The sequence below is a fragment of the Microtus ochrogaster genome, chromosome 8 (assembly GCF_000317375.1).
Source record: "Microtus ochrogaster isolate Prairie Vole_2 chromosome 8, MicOch1.0, whole genome shotgun sequence".
In the NCBI taxonomy this organism is placed as follows: domain Eukaryota; kingdom Metazoa; phylum Chordata; class Mammalia; order Rodentia; family Cricetidae; genus Microtus; species Microtus ochrogaster.
Genome location: NC_022015.1, coordinates 68,182,028 through 68,200,258, shown reverse-complemented (window position 1 = coordinate 68,200,258; position 18,231 = coordinate 68,182,028). Strand labels below are relative to the sequence as shown.

At 44.3% G+C, this 18,231-nt stretch overlaps 1 protein-coding gene across 2 annotated transcripts in view; it reads right to left on the bottom strand.

The window, feature by feature from the left end:
- Positions 1-9,331: 9,331 nt before the first annotated feature.
- Entpd1 (ectonucleoside triphosphate diphosphohydrolase 1) overlaps positions 9,332-18,231 on the bottom strand; it is an 84,840-nt gene continuing 75,940 nt past the window's right edge. Inside the window, exons 8-10 of one of the 2 annotated variants that reach the window (XM_013348112.2) lie at positions 16,153-16,272; positions 14,397-14,534; positions 9,332-12,058 (exon numbers count right to left, since the gene is read on the bottom strand). In XM_013348112.2, coding sequence (XP_013203566.1) covers positions 11,852-12,058; positions 14,397-14,534; positions 16,153-16,272 — 465 coding nt within the window. In that variant the 3' untranslated portion in view covers positions 9,332-11,851. The remainder of the gene's footprint in view (positions 12,059-14,396; positions 14,535-16,152; positions 16,273-18,231) is intronic. The other variant, XM_026781691.1, reaches the window with a different exon arrangement.

Here is an 18,231-nt window from a genome sequence, read left to right as displayed (position 1 = left end):
GAGATCTGGACGGGATGGGAAAGTACACCCATGCATATGAGATACTCAGGGAGGAGATCTGGACGGGATGGGAAAGTACTACACAGATTTGGAACGGAGAAGAGTCAAGTCTAAGGTACCAAGGGCTTTGTTTTGTTTTCTTACTTAGTGGACAGGACAGTTCAATGACTGGCTTAAGGCCACTTAAGATTCTCACGGCTGATGTGCCAAAGTTAGACACACTAGGAATAGGATGGCAAAAACAGCCAACTTCTAATTTACCAATTCTTCCCATTCTTCAAGACCTTCTAAGATGAACCCCAAGCCCAGCATGATAGTGCACCCATAACCCTAGCATTCAAGGAGGAGGATCCTAATTGGCCTTGTGGTCTATATAGGAAGACCCTGTTTCAAAACCCCAAAAACACACAATAAAATGAACTTCAGCCAGGCAGTGGCAGCACACACTTTTAATCCCAGCACTTGGGAGGCAGAGGCAGGCAGATCTCTGTGAGTTCGAGGCCAGCTGGTCTACAGAGCGAGTTCCAGAACTGGCTCCAAAGCTACAAAGAGATCCTGTCTTGGAAAAAAAACAAAGAAACAAACAAACAAAAGCTTCAAATACTTGACATTCTGATGCATGTGCAAATTACAGGAAACATTAGCAGTCACACATCCTCTACATAATAAAACTTTACTGATTTATTAAATAAAACAGAAAACAAAACGTTGAATCAATTTTTTCCTGCAAATCTGAAGGTATTCTTAGCCCGTTTTATTCCATAAAGGATATAAGATAAATAAACAGTTATCAAGAAGACCCTGGAGAAAACTGCAGCACTAGCTGAGACTAGCATTTGCCGGATTAAAATCTCCCTCAGCAGCGCTTGGCATTCTCTCTTTAAAAACTGGCTGTGGGCGAAGGCCGACCTCTTTCGAATATTGTCGTTAATTTTTGCATTTAAAGCTCTTTCTAAAGGTTGAGGAAACCTGAGGGTTATCAATTTCTGTATCAGATGCCCTACAAGTTCATAATCAAAGCACAAGAATTAAAGGCAGACGTTCTTGTAGCTGAAGGTGGCAATTTTACTAGTAAAAGGTTCTGCCCCCTGCTTGTCGTTCAGAAACCCTTGGACGCTGGGATGGGAGAGATGTCTCGGTGGTTGAGAATGCTTCCAGCAATGCGTTTCTCCCTGGGCTCTTATTGCACCTCTTTTTAAATGTAGTAATGTCCCCTCTTCCCACACTTAAAACTTCAGTCCTGCGTGGTTTTCTCTTTACCTCAGCCAATCTACTGTAACACAGCAGGAAGGTTTTAAAAAGCTGTGTTTCTTAAATCAGGTTCTTCTAGACTTCTTTGAGTTGAGTTAGGGTGCTGTGCCAAAAAGATTCCAGCAAGAACTGAAACAGTGGGCAGCATTTTCTCCAAATTAAAATCCACTAGACACTCCGCATCAGCTACCCTTTAGTAGTAGGTACAGAAAAGTCAGACTTTAACAAAAGCATCCCACCGGCCATAGTCCATAAAAAGCATCATGGCCCTCGGATACTCTACTGCCAGACATGTTCAAAATTTCCCATCTTTTCATTAATTGGGATTTTCTTTCAATGATGTAAGTGGGAATCGTGGCCCAGGCTCAGCCTGGTGATGCATGCCTAAAATCCTAGCATAGGAGAGGCTGAGGCAGGAGGATCGAAGGAATACATGGTCTGAAAAGAAACCTGAACTGGAAATTGGTGTCTTTGGAAAGCGTCAAAGCTAAGTTCCCCTGTGCTCTCAAGCCCAAGTGGGGAATCACAGCCTGCTCCTGTGTGACAAGATTTCACCTCCATGAGGAAGGTGTGCTGAAAAAAGCTGAAACAAATATGGAAACAGGTGACATAAACTGCCATAGATTGCAGGTTCGTATTTAATATATCCACGGCAATGGAATTTTCCTATCTGGAAATTGATCAGAACTATCTAATTTACAGCGCAAACACACCCACCAGGTCCAGTAAGCTGGTGGGAGTCCTGCACTGTTTAGATATTAGCCTGAAAGGCCGCCATTTGTAGGTCTTCATTTAGTCTCAGTGGGAGAAAGCCAACCCAGAGGCGCTCGGGCCACACTTACCACTTAAACGCTGGGACAAGACTAGTATTTATTTTCCCTGCCATCCCTTTCCTTTGAGTTTTGCAACCTGTTTCAATGGACTTAGTGCTTCCTCCCTCCCTCCCTCCCTCCCTCCCTCCCTCCTTCCCTCCCTCCCTCTCTCTTCCTTTCCTTTCCTTTCCTTTCCTTTCCTTTCCTTTCCTTTTCTTTTCCTTTTTCCTTTCCTTTTCCAAGACAGGTTTTCCCTGCGTAGCTTTTGAGTCTGTCCTGGAACCAGGTTGGCCTCAAATTCACAGAGATCTGCCTGTCTCTGCCTCCCGAAGGCTGGGATTGAAGGCATGTGCCATCACCACTAGGCCTAATTCTTATTCTACAGTCTTCTGGGGACTTTTTCTGGCTCTCGTACCCGCCTTTTGTTGTCCCTTACTTTCTACCTTTGAAGCTCATATTTCCGCTGATTCTAAGGTGTTATCTTAATGTCTATACCAGCAGAGAGTTCAACTGCAGCCGATCACCTTCCTCCACTCAGGAAATAGTTTTCTGACCTGAATTTAATAATCCAAATCGCACACTGACCTCGAAGCTGAGGAACACACAAGCTTTCAGCCCTATTCCTCATGGGGATGGCTGGCTGGTGGCACGGTTCCGTGTTATCCCAGCCCCAAGATTCCCGCACAGCGCAAGGCTCCATCCCCAGTGTGTTCAGGGACCAGCGTGGGGACCTTAAAGGACAACAGGACCTTCACCCGACAGACACTGCTCTTCTGATGTGCCTGGGAAGTGAAAGCAGATCACAAGCAGCTACCAACGCCCACGGCCCAAGAGCATGCGCGTTGCGGGTTCCCTGTCTCAGCTCCGCCTCCAAGCACGAGATCTCCCTGTGCGCCCCCAGTGTCGTCAGCCTCTCGTGCTCCTCCTCACAGGGGTGGGGGTGGGGGTGGCTGGTGGTGGTGGTGAGTGGAGCTTGAGAGCCACACCTGCCACCAAGAAGGACAGGAGCGCAGGCGCAGGGTGTGGGTGCATTCATTTCAGGTGACCTGAATATGACCTATGCCTACAGATTTCAATTCAAGTGATTTGTTTTCATTTTCAGAGTTTGCAATTTATGTCACAAATTTATTATCTTTTAAGTCTTGGGCTGAGTGCTGGAGATAGTTTAGTGGTTAAAGGCACTTATCACCCTTGCAAAGGTTCCCAGTTCACAGCACCCAATTGGGCAGCCCACAATCACCAGTAACTCTGGCTCCACGGTGTCTGGCGCCCTCTTCTGGCCTCAGTAGCACTGAACTCACACATACATGTATTCCCCTACACACATACACACATAATTAAAGTAATAATGAAATAGATTTCTAAATTAAATAATTATAATTAATTAATGTTAAATTAATATTAATTAAATTAATATTTTGCCAGGCCGTGGTGCCACATGCCTTTAATCCCAGCACTCAGGAGGCAGAGGCAGACAGATCTCTGTGAGTTGGAGGCCAGCCTGGTCTACAAGAGCTAGTTCCATGATAGGCTCCAAAGTCACAGAGAAACCCTGTCTCGAAAAACAAAAAACAAACAAACAAAAAAAAAACAAAGACAAAAAATTAACAATTTAGTTAATTATTGGGCTGGGGAGATGGCTCAGCACATAAAACACTTGGTGTGAGTTTAGTGAAGTTCGGATTGCCAGGAAAGTGTGGAGGCAGAGGTGGGAATCCCTGGGGCAAGTTCTGGGTTCCAGGAGAGGCCAATTCCTCAGTAAATAAACTGGAGTGTGATAGAGAAAGCCAACCATAGTGAGACTGTGGCCTCCGAGTGCACCTGCACTGTAAGTGTACCAATCAGGCAATAAATACACAAATAACAATACACCTCCACCCCATGTGCCTTCTCCTTGTTAAAATAATGGCCCAAATAAACCCTGCAAAGTTGGGCGCTTGCTACTGGGGCTCAGAACAGTGCCGTGTGCCCCACCATTTCAACGTGACATTTGATGTTGTAATATGAACAGCGGGGCTGCGTCCCCAGCACCCTAGCTGCCTGGCTAGCTTATGCTCCGAAATAACAACACACAAACTGTATTCTTTTAAACACTGCTTGGCCCATTTCCATCTAGCCTCTTCTAGGCTAATTCTCGCACCTGGACTAGCCCATTTCTAATTATCTGTGTAGCCCACGAGGTGGCTTACCAGGGAGATTCTAGCCTACGTCCATCCTGGGTGGGAGCTTCATTGCATGTGCCTCAGAGAGCAGAGCTATCCCCGCGTCCACCCAGGAGAGGGGAGCATGGCCTCTCTGCTCCAGAGAACAGAGCTGTCGAGTCTGAGCTCACTTCCTCTTCCTCCCAGCATTCTGTTCTGTTTACTCCACCCACCTATGTTTTAACTTATGAGGGCCAAGCAGTTTCTTTATTGCTTAACCAATGAAATCAACAGATTGATATATGACACTCCCACATCAATTTGATGAAGTGCTTTCCTTGCTCTCCCCATTGAATGCTTGGTCTGCGATTCTAGAGACGTGTAGCAGGGCCTTAAAACTAGACGGTCCCACACTTGAGGAAAGGGAGGTATAGAAATGCTGCAAAGGTAACAGGTTAGGTAGGGACCCTGGAGCACGAGGAAATGAACTCAGAAGTTCCATTTGCCACATTATCTGGACAACAAATAAATAACTAAACAAAAAACTATTCACTGTTTAAAGTGTCTAAGCCTCAAAATTATTTGGCCAAATTCTCATTCCAAATAAAATCCTTGGGGTTGTTTCATCTTTGTTATTGAGGGCTCATCTGGTATAACACTTTAGAAGCAATGACAGTAAATTCTTGTCTCTTTGGTCATGAGCCTAGCCTTTAAGGACTGAGCCATGTCTACAGCCCAACAGCAGAGTCTTGAAGCAGAGTCAAGAATGCTCTGTACTTGTACTAAACAAGCTATGTCTGCATGTGGCAAGTATTATGGAATATGACGTACTTTAAGGACACTTAACTTCTAGGAGTATCATCCAGTGTCAGGGATTTTTAAGAAAATCCCTGTGTGTATGCATACTATGATATATTATTATTGTACTTAAGTGTTAAATATATTGTCCAAATAACTAAGTCAACGTAGTACAGGACTTGAGATCTCCTACTAGAGAGTTTATAGTACAGAAGTTGAGGAATCCTAAATATTTTCAAGGCTAAAGAGTGTTTTCCATCAGGGGGAGGAAGTGGGGAGCTGGTTAGCATTCCAGGAGATATTTCAGCCCAGTAGTCTAACGTCACATGCAGAACTGTGGCTTCAGTCCCTTGCTGTTGTTTTTACACTGCTCCAGCTAGAGAGCAGATTTCACATAAAAGTTTGAACTTCTTGGCAAAGATTTAGAAAGCCAGCATCTGTACAGGTGGGCAGGCAGGCGGGCGGGGAGATGGGCGGGCAGGTGGGCGGGGAGGCGGGCAGGCGGGCGGGCAGGTGGGCGGGGAGGCGGGCAGGCGGGCGGGCAGGTGGGCGGGGAGGCGGGCAGGCGGGCAGCCACCCAAACTGTAGTAGTCAATGAATGCAGTCTGCAGCTGTTTTCTTGTGCAGAGAGAAGGTCTTTCCGTTCTCCCCAGGCAAAGCTGCTCCAAGGCTTTCACAGTGGCCTTCTTAGCTCTTTGGTCCTGAGACTCAGCATCAGTTGCCTTTTTATGATCTTCTTTATTTTGGTCACCTTTACTTAGGGTGTCAACCTGTCTGGGCAGTTATGTCTAAAATGCCACCTGTAAAGGTTAAGTGAAGGTTGAGGATGGTGGCCTATGTCTGCAATCCTAGCACTAATGTGGGGGCCCACAGAGGTGAGTGCCATTCCACTTTGACTAAAGGTCAGAGAGTTTGAGTTTATTTTTACTCTTTCAAAGTTGTTGACAACAGGTGTGGCTACAAACAAGAAACTTGGTCAGAATCATAATCCCTTCATAAAGGAATTTGGCACCAAATTGAGTCTTTTTTTTTCCTTCACTGCAGGATCCTGGGTTGAGGAAAGTTGCAATAGTCATTGTGCGCCCAGGCCTAGAACCCCGAGTTCCACCAATCACTGTGGTTAAAACTCTGGCATTCTCTGTTCACCTTTGTTTGTCTTTGCCTTTTCAAGATTTTTAATTTTATCTGGATGAGTGTTTTGCCTACACATAGTCTGTGCATCACATGTGTGCCTGGTACCCTCAGAGGTCAGAAGAGAGCTTTGGATCCCTTAGAGTCGTGGATGGTTGTGAGTCACCACGTGAATCCTGGGAACTGAATCTGGATCCTGGCAAGAGCAACAATTGCCATTAAAAATGTGTCTGAGCATTTATCTGCATGAATGTACATGCACCATGGACGTACAGCATCCACGGACCTCAGAAGAGGGTGTTGGATCCCTGAAATTTGATATTGTGGGCCACCCTGTAGATGCTGGAAACTCGACCAGAGTCACCTGTAAGAGCAGCCAGCACTCTTAACCACTGAGCCAGCTCCCCAGCCCAGAGACAAGTGCTCTTAACTGCTAGCCCCTCTTTCCCTTTAATTTTAATCTCTGACGTCATCAAGCTCATGCCCCTGACCACTGTGTGTCATTACAGTGTCTACTGCACTCATGACCGCGCTGCTTGGCTCTGTTTTCTCTTCGCCAGCCCCAAATTTCCTTACCTTTTGTTTCTCCCACCTTTGTGGCTTTAGTCCTTTCCATATGACTGAAAAACAAATTTTAAAATACTATAATTTTTTATTTCATTGGTTGAATAAAGAAACTTTTGTATGTGTCTGTACATATCTATTCCAGGCGCCCTGGAGCTGGAGTTAGAGGCAATTGTGAACTGCTTCATGTGGCTGCTGGGGAAGCAAACTACAGCCTCCGTAAGAGCAGCAGGTGCCCTTCACTGCTGGGCCCATAAAAAAGACACTAAATTGAATTAGTAATAATAATGAGTAAGATCGCACAGACAGATGGTTCCCAAGAGCACACAGCACAGTCCATGGGGCAGCCCTCCCATCATTTCCTTTCCTGCCCACAGCTGGTGTTTCATTTCTGTCACTTCTCAAGCCCACCCCACTGTCAGCCTTGAATTTTCAGCAGCTGACTTTGCTTTTTAGATGCAGCAGAGATTCAGACACGAACGTTAAACACCAGACCAACCTAGCACGAGCAGACAGCTGTCGCTCCTGCTCCAGGAGAATGAGTATGCCCGGCCCATCACGGCTGACCTGTCCTGGGTCCCAGCCATACTATCCTTTCTGGGCTCTTGTGACATTGCTGGTGACTTAAGCATCAGGTTCACCCCTTCCCCACCTCATTGCACCAGCTCTGTCTTCCTCATGCAACAACAAAAGGAAAATAATCCTCAGATTTCTTTATGTCCATACCTGTAGAAAAAGTAATCTTTTTCCTTTCCTTACATGGTATTGTCTTACCTAGTGTCTGGCTTCCGGCACCCACCATGCCACCAAGGACTTCCTTTTTATTACATTTACTTATGTATTTATGTATGTGCTTATTTATTGTGTGGGTGCACACATGCCATGGCATGCATGAGGAGGTCGGAGGACAACCTCTGGGAGTCAGGTGATTTGTATGTACATTAAATGTTGATAAGCATGACCGTTTAAGGTTCATTTAAATCCATGCAATCCCATTTTAATATCCACAGTCCAGTGCTGGACGATGAACTACTCAGAAACTAGACTGCACTTGCTCAGTAGGAAAATCTCCATGTGTCTAGAGTAGTTAAAGGTGTCACTGCCCAGTTAGCCAAGCAGTGCAGAAGTGTAGTTGCATTAAGGGAATTCTCTAGGGATGGAGGTTTCTAGCTGGCCAGGCAGTCGGGAGAGAGGTTGGCTAGAACTGTTCCCTCCACTAAAATATCTGAGTCCCGCCTTTCAGAAGGAAACAGGTCACATATTTGGCCCCAAGGAGCATACTTTAGACAGAATGGGCTGACCTTTCTAACGAAGTTCTGAAGGGCTGTGGTAGTACAGGAAGTCACTGGCCTGGAGATTAGGACACAGATTGCAGCAGGAAGGACACCTGGGCTGGGCGTTGAAGGTAGGGTGGAGCAAAGGTAGCCCAATCAGAGGAGCTACCTGGACAGAACACAAGGAACACCTGCGGGTGAAATGGGACGTGAGCCTGGAGAGCGCTTAGAGCCAGGGACTACTGGAGCCCTGGGTGTTGCTAGGGAATCTTACTTATAGGCAACAGGAAATCGCCTATGATTCCAATCAGAGATGGTATGGTTTAAATTGAGTTTTTTATTTTTAAAGCTAAATTTTTTTCTTGTTCATTGTTTTTTTTTTTTGAGAATTCCATACAAGAGTACTCATTTATATCATTTCTACTTTGTTTTTGCTTTGTTTTGAGACTAGGTCTCTCTGCATATCCCTAGCTATCCTAGCTGTCCTGGAACTCACTATGTAGACCAGGCTGGAATCAAAGGCATGCGTCACCATGCACAGCTGTTTCTACTTTTAAAAAAATTGATGCTATAGAGAACCAGAGCTGGCTGTCTACAGGAACCAGGTTAGATTCATAGCACCAACATGGTGGGTCAAAAATCCCCTACAAAACCAGTTTCAGGGGCTCTGGTGCCCTCTTCTGGCCTCATTGGGCATTACATGCAGGTGGGGCCCATACAATATGCAGACAAAATACCCATACATATAAGACTTTTTTGAAGGTTTTAAAGATAATCTTTGATTTTTATTTTGACAATGAAGTTTACATTTTGAGAAATACAAACATGAAGTATTACCTCTGATTCCAAGTGGAATTTTCTCAAGCTCACATCACATGTCTTGACCCCGTTGTTACACAAGGGTAGCAAAGCCATAGGAAGACAGAGAAATGCTCAGCTGGGCTCTAAACAGCTTGTTTAGGAATACCATTCATATCTGTGTATAACGAGAGAACAACAGGGATGTTGCAGCCTATGGTCCCCAAGGAGAAGGCAACGAGAGCTTACCTCTTACCTACCTTGTAAACATCAGAAGCATTTTCCAAATGTGCCAATATGCCAACATGTAGCCAGTGTTGGGTGCCTACAAGGTGGCTAGTCTTCATCATGAAGTGAATGTAATACATGCAACAGGGTTTGGAAGCATGGGATTATGAAACCATATATGAATAATTTTTACATTGATTAATTATTGAAATGGGAATATTTTGAGTTTAATCTCTTTCTTAAACTCTGCTTGCTTCCTGCCTTGGAGCATGCCCTCTGTTTCCCATGTGGATCTTGGTTAAGAAAACACTAAAATGAAATGTACTTTTGAGACTTTTGTTTATGTCACATGATATTGTTTATTTATTTGGATGAAGTGACACTTTTCTCTCCCATACACACCCATGTGCACACACATACAAAGCTTAGTTCTGTAATTTCATGTTTTTATTTATATCCTGATGAGCCCACTTCTGCTGACTGGTTGCCCTTGTAGGCTCCTAGAAAAAAAAAATACCAACATGCAAAGGAATAGGCTTAGCAGAACCAGATTCTGAGTCCTGGGTAAAAGTCTAGAGATGAACAATAATTAACTACAACCAAATGAACAATCCAATATTAAAATTAATTGATATCAGCCTGCTCCACCCAGAAGGGCCCAAAGAAGACCCCTGGATTAACCTTCCCGCCAATGGAACTGAAATTAGGTTGTACCTAACTGTCTCCATTATTTTTTTTTTTGAACCTGGGAAACAAGACAAAAATGTAATTAAACAAGAGATATTTTCATTCTTTGAAGGAAACTAGTCATTTTGAATTCCAACATATTGGCAGTAGTGGTAGTGGGGTGTTCAAAAGGAGGAAAATGGCCAGGTATGGTGGCCCATGCCTTTAATCCCAGGGAGGCAGGGCAGGTGGATATTTGTGTTCAAGGACAGCCTGGTCTACAGAGTGAGTGAGTTTCAGGACAGCCAGGGATACATAGAGAAATCCTGTCTTAAAACAAACAAACAAAAACAAAACAAAGCAAAACAACAATAACAAAAGCAAAAGAAAAAGAAAAAAGATGTGAGTTTGCACACAACTCTGCCATGAGCACTGGGAGCCATAAGAGCCGCCTTCTTCAGACTGCTGTGAGAACGGAATGGGAAGATGAACACAGTGCACCCAAGCATAGAATATCCCACAGATGCTCAGCTGATGGTCAATGGCATCTACGATACAGTCAGCACATCCATTGGGAATAAGAGAAGACACTTGTAAAAAGGAGAAATGCCTTGACTACCCAAGAGATACGCAGCACTTGACATCTAGTTTATGGGAAACTTTCCTTTCTGAGCAGTACGTCCCCAGACCAGAGATGGACAGACAGCTTGGGGCAGAGTGAGGATACATCACTGCTCAATTCTGCTCAACAGTTAATTCTTGCAGCAATACTCATAGGAAAGGTACAAGACCTCTCCACTTTTCCATAATAAAATAAACATTTAGCCATTACCCCACAAAACACTCCATGAAATAACAAAATAAGGCATGTGTTGTATAACAGAGGGGTAGCAACACTTGATGTGTAAATACCACAGCAGGGCTAAAGCCTACCCCCTCACTAAATTAAGTCTTGGGACACTAGGATGCTGTATGGCTTTTAAACCCAGTAAGCCATCTCTGCGGAACAGAGTCTACTTAGTGATCAATGGAACAGTTTGTAGTTTGAGAAAATTCATGTGTGCTCTTGTCCCCAGCCAACACCTTGGTTATAAAAGGGGATAAAATAGCGGCGTAGGGGCTGGAGAGGTGGCTCGGAGGTTGAGAGCACACATTGCTCTTGCAGAGGACCCCAGTTTAATTTCCCGCACTCACACTGGACAGCTGACAATTGGTTGCTTCTAACTCCGGCTCCGAGGGATTGATACCCTCCTCTGGCCACCATGTTCACTGTACTCATGTGCACAGACCCATGCATACACACCTAATTGGAAACAAAATCTTCATAATAGAGATAATTGTATAACACTGTAAATTACTAAATGATATTCCGTTGTACTGAGCAGAATGCAAATATGGTGAAATTTATGTTATGTGTATTTTACCATTAAAAAAAAGCTCTACAAGATGCATTAGAGGGTATATTTTCCCAGTCCTGAGTAGCAACTGTAGTTTTCTTCCTAGCAACACACACTACTATCACACAGAATCCCCAAAATGCCAATGTGTGCATCTGCTTTTCAAAAACCTCTGGCCCGTGTGCTCTTCTTGAGAGCATCTTGGCACTGTGCAGGAACACACGGCTTCCACTCTTATCTTCAGCAGACGGTGAATCACAACAATGGCACAAGCACATCAGCTCCTTTGCACAACACTCTTTGGCTTTAGCACGTATATATCTATTTCAAAAAATCCTCCTATCCAAAGGGCAGGCTTGGAATGGGTTTGTGTCTCTTCTCTCCAAAGGCACTGCATGGCTTTCTCACGAGATGGGGGAGGGGGAGTCCCAAAGCTATGACAGCCAGCTCACACTGGGCAGTGTGGCACTTGGGACTCTTAGTTCTTTGAGACAAAGTTGGTATTGTTCTTTATTTGAAGCGCAGACCATGAAAGTCACGATCACAAGCACAGAGGACAAAGGAGAGGGAAGGTAGCTGGGAAAGTCAAGAGAACATCACCAGGAAGTCCTTGCAGTGGAGGTGGTTGAGTGTTCCCAAGGAAAGGCTTCAGCAAAAGCCTCAGTCGCTTCGTGCTGGTCCAGACTGTCCCTGGAAAGCAGGGACGGGACTCTGGAGTCCCCTGCAGGGAGGAACACGCTCCCTGAGAAAGTTGCTCTCTCACTCCACACAGCAAATTCCGGCTGCTCCTGCTATACAGACGCTTTCCAGAAATAGGAAGGCTTGCTATAGATGAGCAGACATGTGATGGCTACAGCGACCAAGATCAGGGAGAAGATGACCATGAGGCTGACGTAGGTGGAGTGAGGAAGAGGCGGGGATAGTGGCTGTTCAGCTGGGATCATGTTGGTTAAGTTCAGCATGTAGCCCAAAGTCCACCCTGCGTTGCTGTCCTCGATCTGAAAACAGTAGGGAAAAATCCTATTGTTTGTGGTCCAAAAAGATAATCCATAGTGGCCACACAACCCTTCCCATAACACTGAGCACCCAATGGGAAGAGAACACCCTGCGTACTTTACACAATAGGTTAACTTTATATGCTACATTGGGAACGACGTGGAGGGAAAAACAAAGCAAATGATTAGAATTTGGAGGCTCACCACTACATTCTGGAAGTTCAGGAAGCTTACTGAATGCTTGTCCAATTTACCTGCCTGGGAGCACTTAATTCAAAGAGGCCATGAGAAGTCTTTCTGTTTCACGAGTTGGGGGACTAAGTGAGGGGTAACAGGAAACAGGTAAAAAGAAGAAGGAATAATGATTGGTCCTAGCCTTTGACATCCTTGCCAGGCCAGAGAAGCCACGTCGACCCAGGGCTTCATGGGGGAAATCATTCCAGCAAGCTAGCTTTGTGAAGTTGGAAGGCCATGCACCTCGCTGCTGATAAAGATTCTTATAAAGTTATGAGGCAATCTTTGACCTTCTAGCCTTTGGAAAAAAATAATTTCCAGTCACCCAGAACTTGCAGCAATAGAGGTGATATTTGAATAATAATTTTGGAAAAGTTGTATGACAAGAGCTGTCCATGGTGACACAGAGAAGTTAGCAAGAATAGGCAGCCTGAAGAAGAAACCCAAAGCTCTACAGGCAGCGCCACACAGGACTTGTTCAGGCCTTTCCTGCGACATTTCCTTCTGGTCCTCTGAGAACATATTGCTGTTGTTTTTACAAAATAAACAAGTAAATAATAAATTGTGTCTGGGAGAATTCACATAGTAATACTTGTCACTTCCAACACAGACTGCTTTTCACCCATTTTAACCAATTACTTAGTACTCAAGTAATGGGAAAATAAGACAAAGTGATGGACACACTTTTAAGGCTTCTAGCACATATCGTCAAAAAATATCCCCTAAGAGGTTGTGCCAACTCACAATACCCCTTCCTTCCCGACCCTAACCCATATTGACAATCATGTCAATAGGACTATTTTTTCCTCTTGACATGGGATGGAAACCTTATCTGACTGTACATGCCAAAGAAGTCTCGAGATTTAGGGGAGTCATCACCCCAACTTGGAGACATCAGTAGCATTCTGAGAATATAAATCAACACTGTCCAATGTATCAACCAAATTTAACACAGATTCCTTCTAAAAACTGAAATAGTCTTTTTTTTTCTTTGATTTTTGAGACAGGGTTTCTCCGTAGCTTTTGGTTCCTGTCCTGGAACTAGCTGACCAGGCTGGCCTCAAACTCACAGAGATCCGCCTGCCTCTGCCTCCCGAGTGCCACCACCGCCCGGCTTTAAAAATGAAATAGTCTTATAGCATGGAAGGAAGTCTGGGATGTTAAAATAAAAAAAGGTTCGTTGGACTGGGCAAGATCCATTAGTAAGAGAGTATTAAGTATTAGCACATGAGTATACCGGAGCTGCCATAATCCTGATTCTAATGTTTTGGTTTGTCTGAGATCACTGTATTTTAAAATATTTTAGGCATTAGCAGGCATGGGGCTAGCTAGCAACACAGAGACCTCTTGTTTGTGGTGCTTGGCATCAAATGGGCTAGCATCTCGCACAGGCTGCTTGCTTCTTTACTCCTGGATGCCTGCAGGTGGCACTGTGGGGAAGCACAGCAGGGAAGCTATTTCCTCGGTCTCATTCTAGGCCAGGCTGCCCCATTAGCAAGGCTGATAAGAAAAGGAGGTGGGCGGTCCTTGGACTTCCCACAGGTCAGGGAACCCTGATTGCTCTTCGAGCTGATGAGGGAGGGGGACTTGATCAGGGGAGGGGGAGGGAAATGGGAGGTGGTGGCGGGGAGGAGGCAGAAATCCTTAATAAATATATAAATTTAAAAAAACAATAAAAAAGTAAAAAAATAAATGCTAAGGGGGAAGGCAAAAAAAAAAAAAAGAAAAAGAAAAAAGAAAAGAAAAAAAACCCATGATCGCCCTTTCCTGAGTCACAAAGGGGCGCCTCTGGGGAATTCTGAAGTCAGGGTGGACAATGGCTGATGAAATACTAGTAAATGAATAAACTGACCTTTTGAGAACCAGTTAAGAGTTGTGTGTGCGGAAAGGTGAATGATAGAATGTGAACAGCCATCATTAGAGGCAGCCTATAGCTGCCTGCTGTTCCCAGAAGGGCTTGACACCAACGCCAGCTGGTGGGATGGTGGATGGAACAGGTGTCAAGTCAAAACTTACATCACATGGACCCCTACCTTTTCTGAGTTCAAAACTGCTTTGTCACCAACGTCCTCCCAACTTCCACACCCCCAACCAATTCCCAAGTTACCTTGCCCATAAAACGGATCTGGTCCCAGGAACTGCCTGTGAAGTTATAGCCTTGCAGAAGGAGGGTAAGGATGTAGGCCCCAGAGAAGCAGTATTCATTCAGGTACTTCTCCTTTATTTTCGGATTGGATGCTTTTACCTAGAGGTAGTGAGGGAAATATCAAACCTGTAGAATGGACACCTTTATGGCTCCTTTTCACTGATAGATCCAATAAAGAGCCAAAGAAGTCCCAGCTCCCATGGATCTGAGGGTCAGTCTCTCCTACAGGCTGTGGGGATGGGATGGCGCTTCACTCCTTGAAGGGCGTAGGGTTTTCAATTGGGTCTCCCAAGGAAGTTTTTCTTCCTAGGGGCTCTGGGTGAGAAGAGTAAGTGTTCTAGGGAAAAGGTGGTTCCTTCCTTCCACCTAAGAGCTTCAGAAAGAGTCAGTTTCAGCATCTAATTCCATCCCCTGTGCTTGGAATAACTCAACAATGTGTTAGTGTATTAAACGCCACGAAAACATTCTCAGAAGGAAGTCCACTCATCTCTGTTTAAGCAGAGACTCTTACATAGTGTTCACAGTTAGTGCAGGGCCTCTACGGGCATCTTAAGGAAACAATGTCCAACAAAGCCTTAGCATTCAGGTCAGCCCTTGGAGGACAGACAGCACCAGCATCCTGAGGAAGGTGGCCTTCTTCACCCAGGGATTCAAACTCAGAACTCAGGATCTGCATTTTTCACTCGATGATTCTCTCTCTGTCTCTGTCTGTCTGTCTCTGTCTGTTGTCTGTCTCTCTCCCTCTTACACACACATACATACACACACACACACCACATAATGAAATCTGCCATTTTGTGCAATGCAGATGAACCTGGAGAACATTATTATTAAGTCAAGTAAACCAAACACAAAAAGACAAATAGTGAATTATTTTTATATGGATATTAAAAAGTAAACCATTCATAACGAAACCCATTATTATATAATAAATAGCACACAAAAGATTTCATAGCATTGAGACAAGGAGTGTTGGCTATCAGAGGAGGAAAAGCGACGGTACAAGGAATGGTGGGAGGTGAGTAAGGAGGTGATAGGTCATCACCAGGAAGAAACAAACTCTGCTCTTCTCTAGTGTGGTAGTTTGACTATAATTAGCAATAACAAACTACAGATTTCAAAACCTAGTAAAGGTTGTTGAATGCTCTCACCACAAATAAATGGTACATGATTAAGGTGACAATTATAATCATTGTTCTGATACGATGATATATGTATGATGTACATATAACATTGAAATATATTGTATATTATAAAACTGTATCAATCAGAAATAAAACAATAGAAAAATCAGCTTTTAAAAATAAAGGGATGATTTTATTTTTGAAGAGGGACTTCTGGGATGGTCTATTTTATCCTGAAAAAGGATAGATGCATCTGCTTCTTCCTTCTTTTGACCTATAAAGGCCATGGCAGCCATCCTGTATCCATGGCAACTGAACTGAAGAAGCAATGGCTGAGTGAGAGAGAAACCACTAAACCCATGGGAGCAGCTGCTTGTTGCAAAATTGTGCATTAAGTAAGAAACGTAGGCTGTTGCTTGAGCCACTATAAATCATCAGGGCACGGCGATGATGGCATTCCTAGCCCACTCTCTGGCCTTCGAACACATTTGCTGGATTTTGTCAAATCAGCATGAGGCCATGCACAGATTCACACCCTCCGTGCCATTGCGGGTGCAGAACCAATTTCACAGTTGTGATTTCTGGTCACTTACCTCTTCCCAAGGCTTTGAACAAAAACTTTTTAAGGTCTCAGTCATCTTTTCCGGAGAGGAGACACTGTCTTTTTCCATCTTCTTAAAAAAATCCATCACAAAGTAGAAGGCTGAGAATGCCTGGGAGAGCAGAGGGCAGAGTGTCAGGCTGTGTCCAACCGGGCAGGAGCAGCAGGAGCCTCCACTCAGACCCTTCCAGAGCTCACTCACTTCCCACTCTATCAACAAGGGAACCCTCTAGTGGCAATCCCACGGTGTGAACAAGCTGGCTGCTTCGAGTTCAGCTAAAATAAACCCAGCGGAAGCCTCTTTAAAAACACGTAATTTTAAAAACCTCGTTTATATAGAACTCATATCTAATGTAACAAAAGCAAGCAACTTTGCATTAGTATGACACATGGCTCATTTGTATGGAGTAAGATTTCATTTTTCAGCTTTGATTTTCCTTGCATTTCCAGTCTAGACAGCTGTCTGGTAATATAGCTGACAATCTACTTTTATCAGCTCTCTAGGAAAAAAAGAAAGTTAACTCAAAGCCAAATTTATCCATCAACCAATAAAAGGTACAACCAAAATACACTGAGGGGTGCTGACGTTGCTCAGAAAGAGGGAGGGTTTAAGCATGTTTGTGAGTGTTGCACATTTGTGGGTGTTGATGCTGTTTAGATGGAGAAGGGGGGTGAGCACACACTAAGGGGGTGCGGACATTGTTTAGATGGAGCGAGACGGGGTAAACACACAGTGAGGGGTGTTAACATTGTTTAGATGGGGGTAAGCACTGAGATGGTGCGGACATTGTTTAGGTGAGGCAAGGGTAAGCTTGTTTGTGGGTATTGATGTTGTTTAGATGAAGCGAGGGTAAGCACACATGTTTGTGGGGACAGAGACGGGCTTCAGGCACTTGCCCCCAAACTGACCACTTGACATGTCTCTACTCCCTTCTGTATTCTGTCTTGCTCATTCCTTCCAACTTCCTTGTCTGTTTACCAAACACCGGGGATTAGGTTGACTCCACCCTGGCCAGAGGTAGCGGTGGTGTAAGCTCTAGGATCACATGTCTGGGCATTGGTGTCTGAATCTGCCTTCCAAACTTTTGTGCGGACTGGCCCTCAGCGCCTGTAGGAGTGTTCACTCCTAGACATTGCCCAGCTTAGTTAGGCTCAGGCCTGGACTTTAATTCCTATTTTTTACGTGCTTTTTGGTGTGGGATAAAGGTTCATAAGCTGGGGATCACGGATTCACCATAAGGGATTGTATTATAAATTTTATAATTTATAAATTTTTCAGTTTATTTCTTGATGTCCATTTTTCTGATGGGAAGATCCTTAACTTTCATCAAATTCTCCAGAATTTTGTGGTCCCTTGGAGGGTTCAGACCGGACTGGATTGCTGAAGACATTACACTAAACAAAATAAGCCAGTCACAAAAGTGCAAATTGCCTTTGATTCTGCAATGGTGGCACACCTGGAATAGCCTGCAGGGGTTTGTGGATTGTTCTCACAGGAAAGAAGAAAGAAACGAAAAATGGGATCCGATCATTCTCTCTGAGGACCTCCACCCTCCGACCTTTGGAGGGTGTTCAATGGCCAAATGACAGCATTCTGAAATCTGAATTTCAGATCTCAGAGAGTTTCAGACTTGGGACATTTGGATTTTGAAGGTATTTTATCATCTACTACCACAAAACACATGTAAACCTAAGAGAAAAGATCAAATCTCATGCACACCGGCACTGATGGGCACTAGTGTAGGACACCATTAACGTTCAAGAGAAACCTAAATGGTGTAGTACTAAGAGATAATACACTAGTCACTGCCCGACTGTCACCGCTGCATGGCCCTTTGTGCTGCTTCATGGTGAGCTCTGGTGTTGCAAACCTCTAGTTGACAGAATGCCACACTGCACTTCTGTTCGTCCCATGAACTATGTATCTTTTAGTGCAGTTGTACAGTAGCAAAAAGCTATCTCATGTTGTTCCTACATATTTCCACTGCTTATTTCTATGCATAACATAGAAAATATGTTTTACTTGGCTTTCAAGGTTATTGGCAAAGATTCTAGTCAACAGCAATATATT